The sequence below is a fragment of the Pristiophorus japonicus genome, chromosome 10, assembly GCF_044704955.1.
Source record: "Pristiophorus japonicus isolate sPriJap1 chromosome 10, sPriJap1.hap1, whole genome shotgun sequence".
Taxonomy (NCBI): Eukaryota; Metazoa; Chordata; class Chondrichthyes; family Pristiophoridae; genus Pristiophorus; species Pristiophorus japonicus.
This window is the reverse complement of record NC_091986.1, coordinates 48,916,131-48,932,716: the sequence shown is the minus strand read 5'-3', so window position 1 is coordinate 48,932,716 and position 16,586 is coordinate 48,916,131. Positions and strand designations below refer to the sequence as shown.

The 16,586-nt window shown below is 47.2% G+C and overlaps 1 protein-coding gene across 1 annotated transcript in view; it reads right to left on the bottom strand.

Moving 5' to 3' along the window:
• The window catches only part of LOC139274985 (collagen alpha-6(IV) chain-like), a 401,423-nt gene that overhangs the window by 358,929 nt on the left and 25,908 nt on the right, over positions 1–16,586 (bottom strand). The window contains exons 2-3 of the mRNA XM_070891802.1: positions 16,080–16,210; positions 14,502–14,556 (exon numbers count right to left, since the gene is read on the bottom strand). Of these exons, the coding sequence (XP_070747903.1) occupies positions 14,502–14,556; positions 16,080–16,090 (66 nt within the window). The 5' untranslated portion in view covers positions 16,091–16,210. The remainder of the gene's footprint in view (positions 1–14,501; positions 14,557–16,079; positions 16,211–16,586) is intronic.

The following is a 16,586-nucleotide window of genomic DNA, read 5'->3' as shown; positions in this document are numbered from 1 at the left end:
TTACTTCAGAAACCCTGGAGGAGTATAGAAAGTGCAGGGATGAAATTAAAAAGGAAATTAGGAAAGCAAATAGAGGGCATGAAAAAATATTGGCAAGTAAAATGAAGGAAAATCCAAATATGTTTTATAAATGCATAAAGATCAAGAGGATAACTAAGGAAGGAGTAGAGCCTATTAGAGACCAATAGGGTAACCTATGTGTGGAAGCGGAAAATGTGGGTATGGCTCTTTATGAATACTTTGCATCTGTCTTCATAAAAGAGAGGGACGATGCAGACATTGTAGTTAAGGAGGAGTGTGAAATATTAAATGAGATAAACAAAGTGAGAGAGCAATTATTAAGGCATTTAGCATCTTTGAAAGTAGATAAATTGCCAGACCCGAATGAAATGTATTCCAGGCTGATAAAAGAAGCAGAGGCTCTGACCATCATTTTCTAATCCTCTCTGGCTACAGGTGTGGTGCCAGAGGACTGGCTAACATTGTATTGTTGTTTAACAAGAAAGAAAGAGATAGGCCGAATAATTACAGACCAGTCAGCCTAACCTTGGGGGTGGGAATATTGTTCAAAAAATTTCTGAGCAACAGTATTAATCGTCATTTAAAAAGGCACGCTTTAATCAGTCAGCATGGATTTGTTAAGGGAAGGTTGTGTTTGACTAATAAGGAGGGTCAATGAGTGTAGTGCTTTTGGTGTAGTGTACATGGATTTTAGCAAGGCTTTTGACAAGGTCCCACATCGCAGACTGGTCAGAAAAGTAAAAGCCCATGGGATCCAGGGCAAAATGGCATGTTAGATCAAAAATTGGCAGGGAGCAAGGGGTAATGGTCGATGGGTGTTTTGTGACTGGAAGGCTGTTTCCACTGGGGTTCTGCAGGTTCAGTACTAGGTCCCCTGCTTTTTGTGGTATATATCAATGATTTAGGCTTCATTATAGGGGACATGATTAAGAAGTTTGCAGATGATAATAAAATCGGCTTTTTTGGTTGATAATGAGGAAGAAAGCTGTAGGTTGCAGGAAGATATCAATGGACTGGTCAGGTGGGCAGAAACATGGCAAATGGAATTCAATCTGGAGAAGTGTGAGGTAATACATTTGGGGAGGGCTAACAAGGCTTGGGAATACACAATGAATGGTAGAAAAATGAGAAATGTAGAGGAACAGAGGGACCTTCGAGGCATGTCCACAGATCCCTGATGGTAGCAGGACAAGTAGATAAGATGGTTAAGAAGGCATACGGGATACTTTTCTTTATTAGATGAGAATTAGAATATAAGAGCAGGGAGGTTATGCTAGAACTGGCTAAAGTGACAGGAAACACAGAATAGTGGTGAACAGTTGTTTTTCGGACTGGAGGAAGGTGGTATTTCCCAGGGTTCAGGACTAGGACCACCGCTTTTCTTGATATATATTAATGACTTGGACATGGGTGTACAGCGCACAATTTAAAAATTTGCAGATGATACAAAACTTGGAAGTATAGTGAGCAGTGAGGAGGGGAATGATAGATTTCAGGAAGACATAGACAGGCTGGTGAAATGGGCGGACATGTGACAGATGAAATCTAACGCAGAAATGTGTGAAGTGATACATTTTAGTAGAAAGAATGAGGAGGGGACTTATAAACTAAATGGTACAATCCTAAAGGGGGTGCTCGAACAGAGAGACCTGAGGTTATGTGTGTATAAATCGTTGAAGGTGGAAGGACAGGTTGAGAAAGCAGTTAAAAAGGCTTACGGTATCCCGGGCTTCATAAATAGAGGTATAGGGGTAGAAATTCACATCCGCCGGAAACCTGGAGCACCTACCGTTTTCAAAGTGATTTTACTATTGCATCAGATGAGGTGGACTCTTGATCGATTTTCAGCTTTTTGACAATTTTTTTGGAGCGGACCGGAGATCTGTCATTATGGGGGCGGAAGTGCCCCGGTAAGTACTCTCGAGGGGCGGAAGTGGGGATGGAGCGGTGCTGATGTCAGTACGGGTGTGCTTCTCCATATCTCTCCCCTCATTTAAAGGGGAGAGAACCAGTGATTATTTAGCTTTGGCCCACTGGGCCAACAGGGAAGGTTTCGGCCGTGCCAGCGGCCTGGCATCCAAGAGGGGGGTACCAGGCTGCCTGTTGGCAGTCCGGCCGAACCTGGGGCCATAATTGTCTGGCCGATCGGGAAGTCTGCCGGCAAAAAAAAACATGGTGGTCATGGCAGTGCGCCCTCTCCTTGAAGGGCTGCCACGCTGACATAGCTCACACAGTGAAAGGAAGGTGCACCGACAGAAAAAGCTGTTGGGGCCACCATGCGACGGATCTATGATTTTTCCAGCTAAATTTCGCGGGGGGAGGGGGGGGCCATGGATCTGTGGGAGATTGGCGTTGCGCCCTTTGATGATGCACTTAGGATGGACGGCAACAGCGGGCCTGAAAAACCCCGAGCTGAATTTTGCTGGTGGCAGCCGTTGGACCAGAAGGCGGCGGCCGCTTGACTCTGCTGCCTCGCCGCAGCTTAATGACAGTGAGTGGCCTTTTTGGGAGGTTGAATTTCGGCCCCTTGGAGTACAAAAGTGTATAAATTATGATGAACCTGTATAAAACACCAGTTTGCCCCAACTGGAGTATTGTGTCCAATTCTGGGCACCACACTTTAGGAAGGATGTGAAGGCCTTAGAGAAGGTGCAGAAAAGATTTATGAGAATGATTCCAGGAATGAGGGACTTCAGTTATGTTGCTAGACTAAAGAAGCTGGGGTTGTTCTCCTTGGAGCAGTGAAGATTGAGAGGAGATTTGATAGAGGTGTTTAAAATCATGAAGGGTCTGGACAGAGTAGAGAGAAACTGTTTCCATTGGCAGAAGGGTCGAGAACCAGAGGACACAAATTTAAGGTGATTGACAAAAGAACCCAAGGCAATGTAAGAAAACACTTTTTTTTAAATACAGCGAGTGGTTGGGTTTTGGAATGCAGTGCCTGAAAGAATAATGGAGGCAGACTCAAACTTATCTTTCAAAAGGGAGTTGGATAAGTATCTGAAGGAAAAAGAATTGCAGGGCTATGGGGAAAGGGCAAGGGAATGGGACTAGCTGAGAGTCGACATGGACTCGACGGGCCGAATGGCCTTCTTCTGTGCTGTAACCATTCTATGATTCTATAAACTGTATAAAACACCAGTTGGGCCACAGCTAGAGTACCGCATGCAGTTCTGGTCACCACATTACAGGAAAGATATGATTGTACTAGAGAGGGTACAGAGGAGATTTATGAGGATGCTGTCAGGACTGGAGAAATTTAGCTATGAGGAACGATTGGATAGGCTGGGGTTGCTTTCTTTCGAACAGAGGAGGCTCTGAGGAGATCTTATTGAGGTGTATAAATTTATGAGGGGCCTAATTAGATTGGATAGGAAGGACATATTTCCCTTAGCAGAGAGGTCAATAACCAGGAGACATAGATTTAAAGTAAGTGGTAGGAGGTTTAGAGGAGGGTTGAGGAGAACTTTTTTCACCCAGAGGGTGGTGGAGGTCTGGAACTCACTGCCTGAAAGGGTGGTAGAGGCAGAGCGTCTCATCGCATTTAAAAAGTACTTAGATATGCACTTGAAGTGCTATAAACTGCAAGGCTTTGGACCAAGAACTCAAAAGTGGAATTAGGTTGGATAGAAAATTTTGAACTGCCGCAGCCACGATGGGCTGAATGGCCTGCTTCCAAGCTGGAAATGTCGATGATTGTATCATCCCTCCTCACAGCTGTAATTATTTCTTTAACCAATATTGCGAATCCCACTCCGTTTTTATTCCTTCTCTATCTTGTGTGAAAACCCTGTAACCAGGAATGTTGAGCTGTTTTTCTTGAACTTCATTAAGCCATGTTTCAGTAATATCACGCTCCCACATATCTATCTGTGCCCTCGGCTCATCTGCTTTGTTCACGAAACTCCTTACGTTGAAGTATATACCATTTAGCACCGCCAAATTCCTTTCTTGTCTATTTTATAGCCTTTTTTCCTTCTGCCTTCCAAACACACTCACCAATTTACTGCCTTCCATTTCCAGATTTGCTTCTCTCCATTCTGAATCTACACTTAGGTTCCCATCCCCCTGCCAAGCTTGTTTAATGCCCTGCCTCAACAGCACTAGTAAACCCGCCCTTCCCCCTGTGAGGATATTCACCATTCTAATTGGTTAATGTCTACTTTAGTTATTCACCGAACAAATTGCACCATCTTTCTCCCCAATCACAATATTATTTCAAAACACCTGCCACCCAAACAAAATGCAACCAATCAGCTTTTAACACAACAAAATGCAACCAGTCAGATTTCACCATGACAAACTTCTCCAGGAGAGAGCAGCGATGACAGTTTCTCACCTCCTTCATTATCTTTCCCTAAAAATAATCCCGAAGACTCTGGAGAGTAACTAGGATTACTAACCCTCCCGATTGGCCAGGAGTTTCCCGGAACAAGGGCACCGCTGCTCGCAGCCCGGGAGATCATCGCGCATTAAATTTCCTGCCATGGCTCCGCCCCCGCCCTGGAATGCACCAGCTGCCGCCGCAGGGACATCTCCTGCTCGATAATGGCACTCCCCCCACCCCCACCACTCACCTCTCCCTATCTCTGTAACCTCCTACAGCCCTCCCAGATCTCTGCGCTCCTCCAACTCTGGCCTCTTGAGCATTCCCCGATTTCCATCACCCCACCATTGGTAGCCATGCCTACAGCTGTCTAGATCTTACACTTCAGAATTCCCTCCCTAAACCTCTCTACCTCCCTCTTCTTCTTTAAGACTCTCCTTGAAACCCACTTCTTTGACCAAGCTTTAGGTCACCACTCCTAATATCTCCTTCCTTGTCTCAGTGTTTATGTTTGTCTGATTAAGCCACTGTGAAGCGCCTTGGGACACTGTCCCATGTTAAAGGTGCTATATAAATACAAGTTGCTGTTGCTGTTCTGCTCCATCTCTAATGGCTCTCGTCCCTACAGCCAGTTAATAATCCTCTGCTGCACTGTTATCACCAAGAGAGTGCAATGCCCTTGAATGGTGCAGCTAACGTGACCCCTAATTATATTGTTATAGAGCAAAATAACTTTGCAATTACACGATCGTGTGAGAGAAAACCTGGGCCAGCAAGCTTCATGTTAAATCCATGTCAAAGGTCATTAGGCACATATTTCATTGATTCATTCTCACTGTCTGGTGTCTATTGGACGGTGTATTCTGACTATAAAAGGAGATGCAGGCATAACAGCGATTGTTAAAACTCTGAAGTTGTGTTGAACTAGGACTCTTGCCATGAACTGGGACCAATCAGAACACAGACACCTCCACTAAATATTTACATCTTTGTTGAATTCTTTCCTCACCGGTAGCTTTTTAGCTTCAGAACCTTGGGACAGTCCAATATAAATACACCGACCTAACATAAGCAAGCTTCTGACAGAAGCAAGTTATTACTATTGTGCTCTCATTTGTCAGGACCACTTCGAATCATTGCTGTTTTAGGAGATGTTATTGGCCAGGCCCCACTGCCTGAATCGATTGTATGCAACAACATCCCTCTTAACTCACAGCTGAAAATATTACCAGGGTCTCATTATTCAACCTTTTCATTCATTTAGAAGTTAAGTATACAGAACTGCTATATCTTTTTTAAAAAACAGACACTTCTCTTAGTCTTCGGACACCCCTCTCTCTTAATGCAGAACCTTATGGAAAAGGTCAATTGCCATAATGACAGTGGGAAACAAACTCCTACATGGAAATTCTAGAGGAAAGATTCAGCAAAAGTAACCAAAAGGAAACGCTGTGTGTGCATCATAATGTGGGCCCTTTAAAAACCGAAGGGGTAATATTGCATAAAAAGGAAACAGCAGATTAGGTGAATTTGTGTCAGTAGATGAAGAGGATAATATATCTGATATTCCAGGGGAACTAATAATGAATCAAGGACTGGAATGCACTCAAGTTAACGTAAGCAAGGAAACAGTATTAGAAAAAATAATGGCACGAAAGTCTGACAAATCCCCAAGACCTGATGGTCTTCCACCCGAGAGTTTTAAAGGAAGTAGGTGAGGAAATTTCAGATGTTTTAGCCATAATCTTCTAAAGCTCTCTCGATTTATTGCAAATTGCAAATGTAACTCCATTATTTAAGAAAGGTGAGAGAGAGAATAAACAGTAAATTATAGACCTGTTGGTCTAACATCTGTTGTGGGGAAGTTATTGGAATCTATAATTAAGGACAGAGGGGCCGATTTTCATCAAGGCCTCTGCCCGCCCAAGTGCCGCCCAAAGTGCCATCGATGGCCACTGAGGTACCGGACATACATTGGGCGGGATACTGAGGTACCGGACATACATTGGGCGGGATACTGAGGTACCGGACATACATTGGGCGGGATACTGAGGTACCGGACATACATTGGGCGGGATACTGAGGTACCGGACATACATTGGGCGGGATACTGAGGTACCGGACATACATTGGGCGGGATACTGAGGTACCGGACATACATTGGGCAGGATATTCATCGCCCCGAGGTCCCTTGAAGGTTGACGAGCAGCAAATGGACGACGTATGCCATCAATTTGGGCGGCAGTGAACGTGAGGTCTCATTCTTAGCGGCAGAGGTGCTTGCCACCCAAGTGCTGCCAAGGATGGAGTCGGGCCCACGGAGGGTCAAAGACCTGAAAATGTTTTTAAAAACTATCGGAAAACCTTCAGGGGACCCCATTCAGATAAGTTGCTGTGGAATTTTTTTTAATGTTCACTAAACATTTATTTCAGTTTCTTCATACTTACCGTTGGGGACAGACCAGCCTCCTCGCAGCGATCCACCCAACTTCCGGCGCCCGCATCAATATGGGAGCTCGGCAGGCGAGAGCTCAGTTGCGCCACTCGGCCGTCCGCTGACATCAGCGGGCGGTTCCCGGCGGCGCTCCCCTCCCGCCTGCTCCAGGCCACAGCGAAAGTGGCACTGGGTGGATCTGCAAGAACAATGTCGGCGGCAGTCGGCGGCACTTGGAAAAATTTGAGCTGATGAGAGAGAGCCAACATGGATTTGTGCAGGGTGGGTCATGTCTGACAAATCTAATTTAATTTTTTGAAGAACTATCTAAAGTAGTAACCAGAGGAATGTCTACAGATGTTATTTATAGGACTTCTAGAAGGCATTGGATCAGGTTCCGCGTAAGAGACTGTTAGTTAGAATTACATTTCATGGATTTGAAGGCAAATTATTGACCTGGCTGGGAGGTTGACGGTAGAAGAGAGAGAGTAGGGATACTGAGTATGTACTTGAATTGGAAGGAAGTGAATAGTGGTGTCCCACAAGGATCTGTGCTGGGGCCTCAACTATTCACTATATTTATTAATGACTTAGATAGCTTAATAGAGAGCCATATATCCAAGTTTTGCCGATGACACAAAGTTTGGTGGTATAGTAAGTGGGGTAGATGGGAGCATCACATGACAAAGGGGCATAACTGTGGCAGATAAATTTCAATGCAAGTAAGTGGAAGGTCATCCGTTTTGGAGCAAAAAAGGATAGATCAAGTATTATTTAAATGGTGAAAAGTTAGGAATAACGGAGGTCCAAAGATTTGCGGGTCCATGTACACAGTAGCGATCAGGTACAAATATTTATCAAAAAGGCTAATGGAATATTTGTCTTTATAACTAGAGGGCTAGAATATAAAGGCCAGGATGTTTTACTACAGCTATACCAAGCCCTGGTTGGACCACACCTGGAGCACTGTGTACAGTTCTGGGCACCACACCTTAGAAAGGATTATTGGCCTTGGATGGAGTGCAGCGCAGTTTCAGCAGAATATTACCATGGCTCCAAAGGTCAGATTATGAGGCGATATTACATAGACTAGGCTTGAATACACTGGAATATAAAGGTTTGGGGGTGATTTGATTGAGGTTTTTAGGAGTTTGATAGGAATTGATCGGGTAGAATGAGAGTAACCGTTTCCCGCTGGTGGGGGAGCCTAGGACAAGGGGACATAACCTTAAAATCAGAGCCAGGCCATTCAAGAGAGAAGTTCAGGAACACCACACAAAGGGTGGTAGAAATGTGGAATTCTCTCCCACAAAAAGCAGTAGATGCTAGCTCAATTAATCATTTCAAATTTGAGATCGATAGAGTTTTGTTAGCCAAGGGTATAAAGAGATATGGAGCAAAGGTGGGTTGATGGAGTTATGATGTAGATCAGCCATCTCATTGAATAGCCGGACAAGCTCGAGGGGCTGGTTGGCCTCCTCCTGTTCCTATGTTCCTTTGTGTGCATGCCCTCGTGTGTGCCTGTATGTGTGTGAGAGAGAGAGAGAGATATAGAAAATTGATGGTGTAAGTTAAGGGATTCAGCCACATGGATTTCCATTCACCCACATGACTTTTCACATGGGAAATCGAGCACAGCTCACACCGTGCCCAAATTCACAATATGCGCTTCCATCTAATGATGCTTTGCACTGGGAACATGGAGTCATAAAATCTACTCCGTGGACAATAAAAATTTAGTGTTTGGGACAAAATTTAGATGTCTTGGTTGAGGGATAAATCTTATTTATTACGGTGTCAGGCGTGCTTTGGTGGGTGCCTGCCCGATTCTCTGTTCAAATAACGAAAAGATCAGAGGAGCTACAGGACAGGTTCCGTATTCTCCCCGCCCAATCTTCAGATACATCCTGCTCGTGAGGGATGCTCGGTGCTACAGATGTCCATACATAGGGAGCAAGTGTGGAGACCGTCCAACCACCACACAGATTTGGAGGATTGCCTGTGGATGGCTTGACAATCTTTTGGGAGCTGATAACACAAGAACATAAGAAATCGGAGCAGGAGTAGAACATTTGGCTCCTCGAGCTTGCTCTGCCATTCAGTAAGGTCATTGCTGATCTTGTACCTCAATTCCATCTTCCTGCACTATCCCCATATCCCTTGGTTCCCCTAGTATCCAAAAATCCATCTATCCAGCCTTGAATATACTCAATGACTGAGCCTCCACAGTCCTCTGCGTTAGAGAAATCCAAAGATTCACAACCCTCTGAGAGAACCCTGCTTTTGGAAACCGATCGCTGGACTGGTGCATTATACATTCCATGTATCGCATTCCGTGCCCTGTAACCCACATTCCACATTCCACATTGGGCATTTTACATTCTACCACCTATATTCCACACTCTGCAATCAGCTGCCGGTCCCTGGCTGTAAGGAGCAGCTTTTCAGTGTTGCAATTGTGATGTTGGACTGGGGTTTATGGATGTCAGTGTACAAAACATGTAAAATAATCTTACTTCATGTTATTCAAGCAAATAAAAAAATGTTTAAAGCCGATTGGTCGATAAAGCCTTTGAATCAGTTATTTGGGGTTGTGACTAACATCACAATGTAGATTTTACAACCAGTAACGCACAATGTTCTTGGGCTTAGTGTGGGTGATATTCATTGGAAAATGGGTGGGAGATCCATCGAGCCAGATCTGTGCCCATTTTGTGTTTTACGTGCACTTCCGGAAACTTCTGCCCGATTATGATAGTGTGGGCTAACCAAGCTATATTGGAGACCAAAACTGTGCACAGTACTCCAAGTATGTTCTAACCACTGTATATGGAGACAAAAACTGTGAACTATAGATATACTCTCTGTGTAGTCACTGTATAGTTGCATAAGTTGGAGACTTGTTTACCTGATGTACTATCAATAAGGTTTACATTGTGTATATACTATGCTGGCACCACTAGAGGGTGCAACTGGTGGAGACTGGGATTTCCTGCCCTGGTGGCAGTGGCTGTATAAAAGGGGAGCTACCATACGGCTGCCTCACTCTGGAGTTATGAATAAAGGACCAAGGTCACTACAGTTTGAGTACAACACATTGCCTCGTGGAGTCATTTATAAGTACATTACAGACATAACAACTGGCGACGAGAATACGGACTTTCACGCGATTATGGCTACCTTTGGCACACTAAAAGAGTTCGCAGAGAGTGATGATTGGGATGCCTTCACGGAAAGGCTCGAGCTATATTTTGTGGCAAACGACCTGGCAGGTGAGACGGACGCATCGGCGGAGAAGCGCAAGGCTATACTGCTGACCAGTTGTGGGTCCGAGGTCTACCGCCTCGTCAGGGACTTGCTCGCACCCACGAAGGCCAAGGATAAGACATACGATGAGCTGACTGAATTAATTCATGACCAATTAAAACCAAAAGAGAGCATCCTCACGGCCAGGCACAGATTCTACACTCACCGCAGACCTGAGGGCCAGGAGATTGTAAAATATGCTGCTGACCTCAGGAGACTTGCAGCACTGTGTGATTTTGGCACGCACCTCAACAAAGCATTGTGAGACATCTTCGTTATGGGAATTGGCCACCAGGGCTTCCTTCACAAGCTATTATCTGCCGACACCACAGTCAACCTGCAAAAGGCCATCAGCATCAGTCAGGCGTTCATAACTTCGACCTGCAGCACTAAGCAAATTATTCATCCTGTGGACTCAAACCCAGCAAGTACTGTACACAGAATAGTGCCTTTCATAGGCAAGACTGTAGAATGTGGCTCTGCCTAGGGCAGAGAGCACAGACCTCAGGGTTCCAGAACTGAGAGTCCACCGAGGGGTGCTAATCGAGTAGCACCATACTGGCGTTGCGGAGGAAACCATAGGGCTCACCAGTGTCGGTTTGCTGAGTACGTATGCAAAGCCTGTAACATGAAGGGCCATCTTCAGCGTATGTGTAAAAGAAATTTGACTCACCATCTAGCAGAGGAGTCAGTAGATGACTTTGAATCCAGTGGGGAGTATGATGATTTGGCCAGAGAGGCAGCTCAGCCCCAAGAAGAAGTGTATGGAGTGTATACCTGCACCACCGATTGTCCTCCAGTGAAGATGGAAGTCGAGATAAATGGCGTTCCAGTCTTCATGGAAGTGGACACGGGAGTGAGCCAGTCAGTGATGAGCCAGGATGCCTTTGAGAGGCTCTAGAATAAAAAAAATGACCCGAGCTGGTTCCAGTACAGGAAAAGTTGTGCACCTACACCAAGGAGCTGATCCAAGTCCTTGGTAGTGCAAATATAAGTGTAATCCATAATGGCGTGGTGCACAAGTTACCTCTGTGGATTGTTGCAGGTGATGGTCTGAAGCTACTCGGAAGAAGGTGGATGGGGAAGATCCAGTGGAAATGGGAAGACCTCTTCACTCCAGCAACCGATGTCCCCCATGCTCAGAGGCAGAGGAAAACCTCACATTCGCTTGGGCCAGGCACCAGAGAACAGACCAGCGCAGCACCTGAGGCACAGACCATCCATCATGACTGCGTGGCAATGATCCGACCGGAACGACCTAAAAGTACCTTCCCGGCTCCAGTGGCAGGACTCCTGGGGAGGAAGATCGAATTCACACGCACTCTTCCAACTTTTGTGGCAGAATCGCAGGAGAGAAGGATCAAGGCAGTCAACCTTGAGGACAGAGGCAAGATGACATCCCTGCTGCAGCGAGGTGCAGTATGGCCATATCACGAGGTGCAACACTGAGGGACCAACACGTGGTGTCTAACAAAGGATTTGATTGGGGTAAAGCCAGCAGGGTTCTCTTAAAGGAGACGTGCAACCAACTGAACTTAAAGAGACATTGTATGCATGGCAATCAATGTAATGAACCGATTAAGATTGTGAACAAAGTGTTGTTGCGAGATGTCGGTACTATTCCTAATGTAAAGAACAAAATGTTGTTGCGAGATGTCGGGAATAGAGTGTCCCCAAAAGTAGCAAGTGAACGAATTCGGGAGGGTAAAGGGTCTGATCCTGATGCCCTGTCCCAGGTGTCCCCACAAGTTATAGGCCAGCGACCTCAGGAGGGGGAAGGCACTGATCTATCCCAGGTCTATCCCACGCTGCAAGCACCCGATGGCACTATTCGCCACAGACCTGGAAACAAAAATGGCACTAATACGCGCAGTGGGGCCCCGTTGACCACCACCCGGGTGGAGACGGTGCAGCCCCCAGACCCAGTCGCTACCTCGGCCATGTCCGGGAGTGAAAGGTCAGAACCAACGAGTTCCCCAAACGGGACCTGGAACAGCCAGGTTCCCAACACAGTTAGAGAGCAGGCAGAAGATTCTGCAGCCCTCAGAGGAGGACAGGGAGGCCGCACACATCTGTGGCTCTGCCCACCACTAGGCAACGGCAAAGGCCCTGAGTCTTGGTAAGGTGAATGAACCAAGCCCACCCCGCTAGCGGGGACGCAGCGCTGCCATCAGACGACTAGGACCCCGTCCGGTTGCTCTGGAACCAGCATCCTCGCATACCTGTACTGCTACCTCAGTACTGACCATGACTGAACTATGAATGCAATTTACTCAATCCTGGCGCACAACCATAAAACATAATGAATGTAAGTCACTGAACCAAGATGTCACGATACAAACTGTTATTTTTCTTCCTTTCTTTGTACTTGCACTGTGTCTGATTCTGTATGTTAATGTAACTGGCCTGCTGCACAATCTCGCTGTGGGGGATGGGAAATGGATGTATGTAGCCATGGACATACTCATGGATCACACCCAGAACCCACTGGAATCTTCACTGCATCATTGAACCATCCAAACTGGTAACCACAACCCAACGTTGTGACAAAAGGACTTGGGGGGTTAACAGGAAGAGAGCCAAATCAAAGCACAGCCAAGGTGCAAGGACTTTTGGCACTTAAGTCGAGGGAGAGCTGAGCCAGAGCACATAGTGCAAAGGTAATTGGCACAAAGGACTTGGGGGAGAGTGATGTTATATATGCAGACTATAGATATACTCTCTGTGTAGTCACTGTATAGTTGCATAAGATGAATATTTGTTTACCTGATGTACGATCAATAAGGTTTACACTGTGTATATACTATGCTGGCACCACTAGAGGGTGCAACTGGTGGAGACTGGGGTTTCCTGCCCCGGTGGCAGGGGCTGTATAAAAGGATAGCCACCATGCAGCTGGAGTTACGAATAAAGGACCAACGTCACTACAGTTTGAGTACAACACATTGACTCGTGGAGTCATTCATAAGTACATTGCTGACATAACAGACAGTGCTCCAAGTGTGGTCTACCCAAAGTTCCATATAAGTTTAACTTGGTGAAACTGTGACCAGGAGGAAGTCTTGGAATGTGTTGTACATTCTAAATCCCAAGTTATTGTTTGGTAAGCGACTGAACCCAGCAGCGTCTCCACCCAGGCAGCAGAACAAGTCAGTAAAAATAGCTCTAATTTATGCAAGGAAGTGCTTTACATCATTCCCACAATATACTTCCTTTATGTAATACTTTATAGAGGAAACGGCAGCAAAGTTGTTCCAGAATTCTTCAGTTTTCCCTGGAGCTAATTAGAGACACTGTAACTGTTCATAGTACAATAGCATCAAGTCTAATAATTGGATTACAAATAGCCAGAGTCCTCTGCACAGAACTGCTCACAATTCAGTGCTAATTGACAACAACCTGGGTCTCTGACTTGCAAAGATCAGAAATACAGTGGGGGAGAGGGGAGATGGCAGGGAGGGGATAGGGGGGATGATGGTAGAGGGCGGCGAGCGATGGGGGGAGATTGGGAGAGTGAGAAGTGGAGGGGGTGATGTGCTAAGGAGGGGGAGAGGAGTGTCCTGGCCAACTTTTAAAAAGAAAAACTTACAGCACTGTCAAAGGGGCAGTACTGAGGGAGCGCTGCACTGTTGGAGGGTCAGTACTGAGGGAGCGCTGCACTGTTGGAGGGTCAGTACTGAGGGAGCGCTGCACTGTTGGAGGGTCAGTACTGAGGGAGCACTGCACTATTGGAGGGACAATACTGAGGGAGTGCTGTACTTTCGGAGGGGCAGTACTGAGGGAGTGCTGTACTGTGGGAGGGGCAGTACTGAGGGAGCACTGCACTGTGGGAGGGGCAGTACTGAGGGAGTGTTGCACTGTTGGAGGGTCAGTACTGAGGGAGCGCTGCACTATTGGAGGGACAATACTGAGGGAGTGCCGCACTATTGGAGGGGCAGTACTGAGGGAGCTCCACTACACTGTCAGATGAGCAGTACTGAGGGCGCACAGTACTGAGAGAGTGCTGCACTGTCGGAGAGGCAGTACTGAGGGAATGCTGCACTGTCGGAGGGGCAGTACTGAGAGAGTGCTGCACTGTCGGAGAGGCAGTACTGAGGGAATGCTGCACTGTCGGAGGGGCAGTACTGAGGGAGTGCTGTACTGTCGGAGGAGCAGTACTGAGAGAATGCTGCACTGTTGGAGGCGCAGTACTGAGGGAGCACTGCACTGTCAGAGGGGCAGCACTGAGGGAGTGTTGCATGGTTGGATGAGCAGTACTGAGGGAGCGCTGCACTGTCGGTTGGTGACTTGAGCTGTGAAAGTGAGGACTTCCTGAATTTTGTCCCTGGTGTGTGTGACTCTGTGTAGTCATCGTTTGATTAAAGCACTGCTTTAACCATAAGATTTCTTTGAAGCAAAGGAGTTTTTACTTACAGATAGAACTGTGTCAGCCAATAGGACCAGAATGAGTAATCGCAATAATAGACACCTGTGAAATAGAGATACATGTTTAAACCTCCATTTACAGCGACCTTGTGCATCATATAGGAACGTTACATACCCTGCAACAGCTTCCTGACTCTTCAGGAAAGGTACTCGTCTATTCCTGCAACTCGCAGCATTATCTACCTTTTGTTTTACTGAGAATAGATTGCAATGACCTGCAGGAACTGCATCCAAACACATTAAACATTACAGCCGCCTTTAGCCAAAAATGGAAAACAAGAATTCCCTCCCACAGCAGAACCAGAGTGGAAACTTCTCATTAACTGCTGGACACGGGTAGGATCAGGAGTGAAAGAGAATTCAGAAAAGCTTTGGAAAAAATAATAGGAAGAGGGAAGGAGAGGTCGTGCAGAAGGGAGTGTGGGTGTAGGGGCAGGAAGCGTGGGGGAGGGGCTGGGAATGTGGCACTGGTAGCGTGGGGGTGGTCCGGTGAATATGGGGGAGGGTCGTGGTGTGTGGGGTGGGGCAGGTAGTGTGGGGGGTGAGGCGAGGAAAATGAGGAAGAAGGGCGGAGAGATTGAGGGGAAAGGTGGGGAGAATGGGGGATGAGTGAGGAGAATGGCAGAGGGACGGGATCGTGAGGGAGGGGCTGGGGGCATTGGGGAGTCGTGGAAAGTGGGGGAAGGGGCTGGGAGCATTGGGGGAGTGGAGCATGGGGGAGGGGCTTGTTGCATTGGAGGCATAGAGCATGGGGGGAGGGCTGGGAGCTTTGGGGGGCACAGAGCATGGGGGAGGGACTGGGGGAATTGGGGGCATGGAGTATGGGGTAGGGGCTGAGGGCATTGGAGGAGTGTGGAGTGCAGGGGAGGGACTTGGGGCATTGGGGGCATGGAGCATGGGGGAGGGGCTGGGAGCATTGGGGGCATGGAGCATGGGGGAGGGGCTGGGAGCATTGGGGGCATGGAGCTTGGTGGAAGGGGAGCATGGGGCGAGGGGCTGAGGGCATTGGGAGCATGGGGGAGGGGCTGGGGGCATTGGGGGAGTGTGGTATGTGGGAGGAGGAGCTGGGGCTTTGGGGAGCGGGAAGCATAAGGCAGAGGGGCTGGTAGCATTGGGGGAGTGTGGGGGAGGGGCTGGGGGCTTTGGGGAGTGGAGAGCATGAGGCAGAGGGCATGGGGGCATTGGGGTGTGGAGTGTGGGGGGGCGGAGCTGGGGGCTTTGGGGAGAATGGGAATGAGGGGCTGGGGGCATTGGGGAGCGGGGAGCATGGGTGAGAGGCTGGGGGGTTTGGGAAAGAGCGAGCATGGGGGGAGGGGAGGGGCAGGAACATGGAGCGGTTCAAGGAGAAAGACCCACCTCCACCTCCACCATTTCAGGGCAGCTGGGGATGGGCAATAATTACTGGCCTTGCCGGCGACGCACATGTCCTGAGACTGGATTAGACTACAATTCCCATAGTGGGATGATTTTGATCGTGGCTTTTCATATTTCAGACAGTTTTCCTGTTATTTTTCTTGTTTTTTTTGTTTGTCGAGGTCACAACAGGGATGATTGTGAAAAACCTACCACATGTTCATTCTCTGGGAATTTTTTACGACTGAATTTTCTTTTTGATGGTCTCTCCGATCGCCAACAGGAAGTCCAGTGTGCTGACACTTCAAAACCAGCTCAGCCTTGAATGAAATGCTTCATTAAACCTATCAGAGAATAAAATACATGTAAACAGGAATCAATCGATCAACTTGATCAACTTAATGAACTTGACCCAAAAGAACATCAAAAATTTCTCCTGAATCCTGACACACACTGTTTGATGTTGTGAAGCTTGGCTCGAATGGAGCATATTAGCAGCTAAGTGAAATGGGCAGCATGTGGAAGAGTCAGTACCTCAGTATTACTACCCCTGAAATCAACTCAGTTACTGCCCCGAACACACTCAGTTACTGCCCCTTGCACAGTGTTACTGCCCCTTACACGCTCCGTGTTATTGCCCCTTACATACTCAGTTAAAGACACTTACACACTCAGTTACTGCCGCTTCCACACTCAGTTACTGTTCCTTACACACTCAGT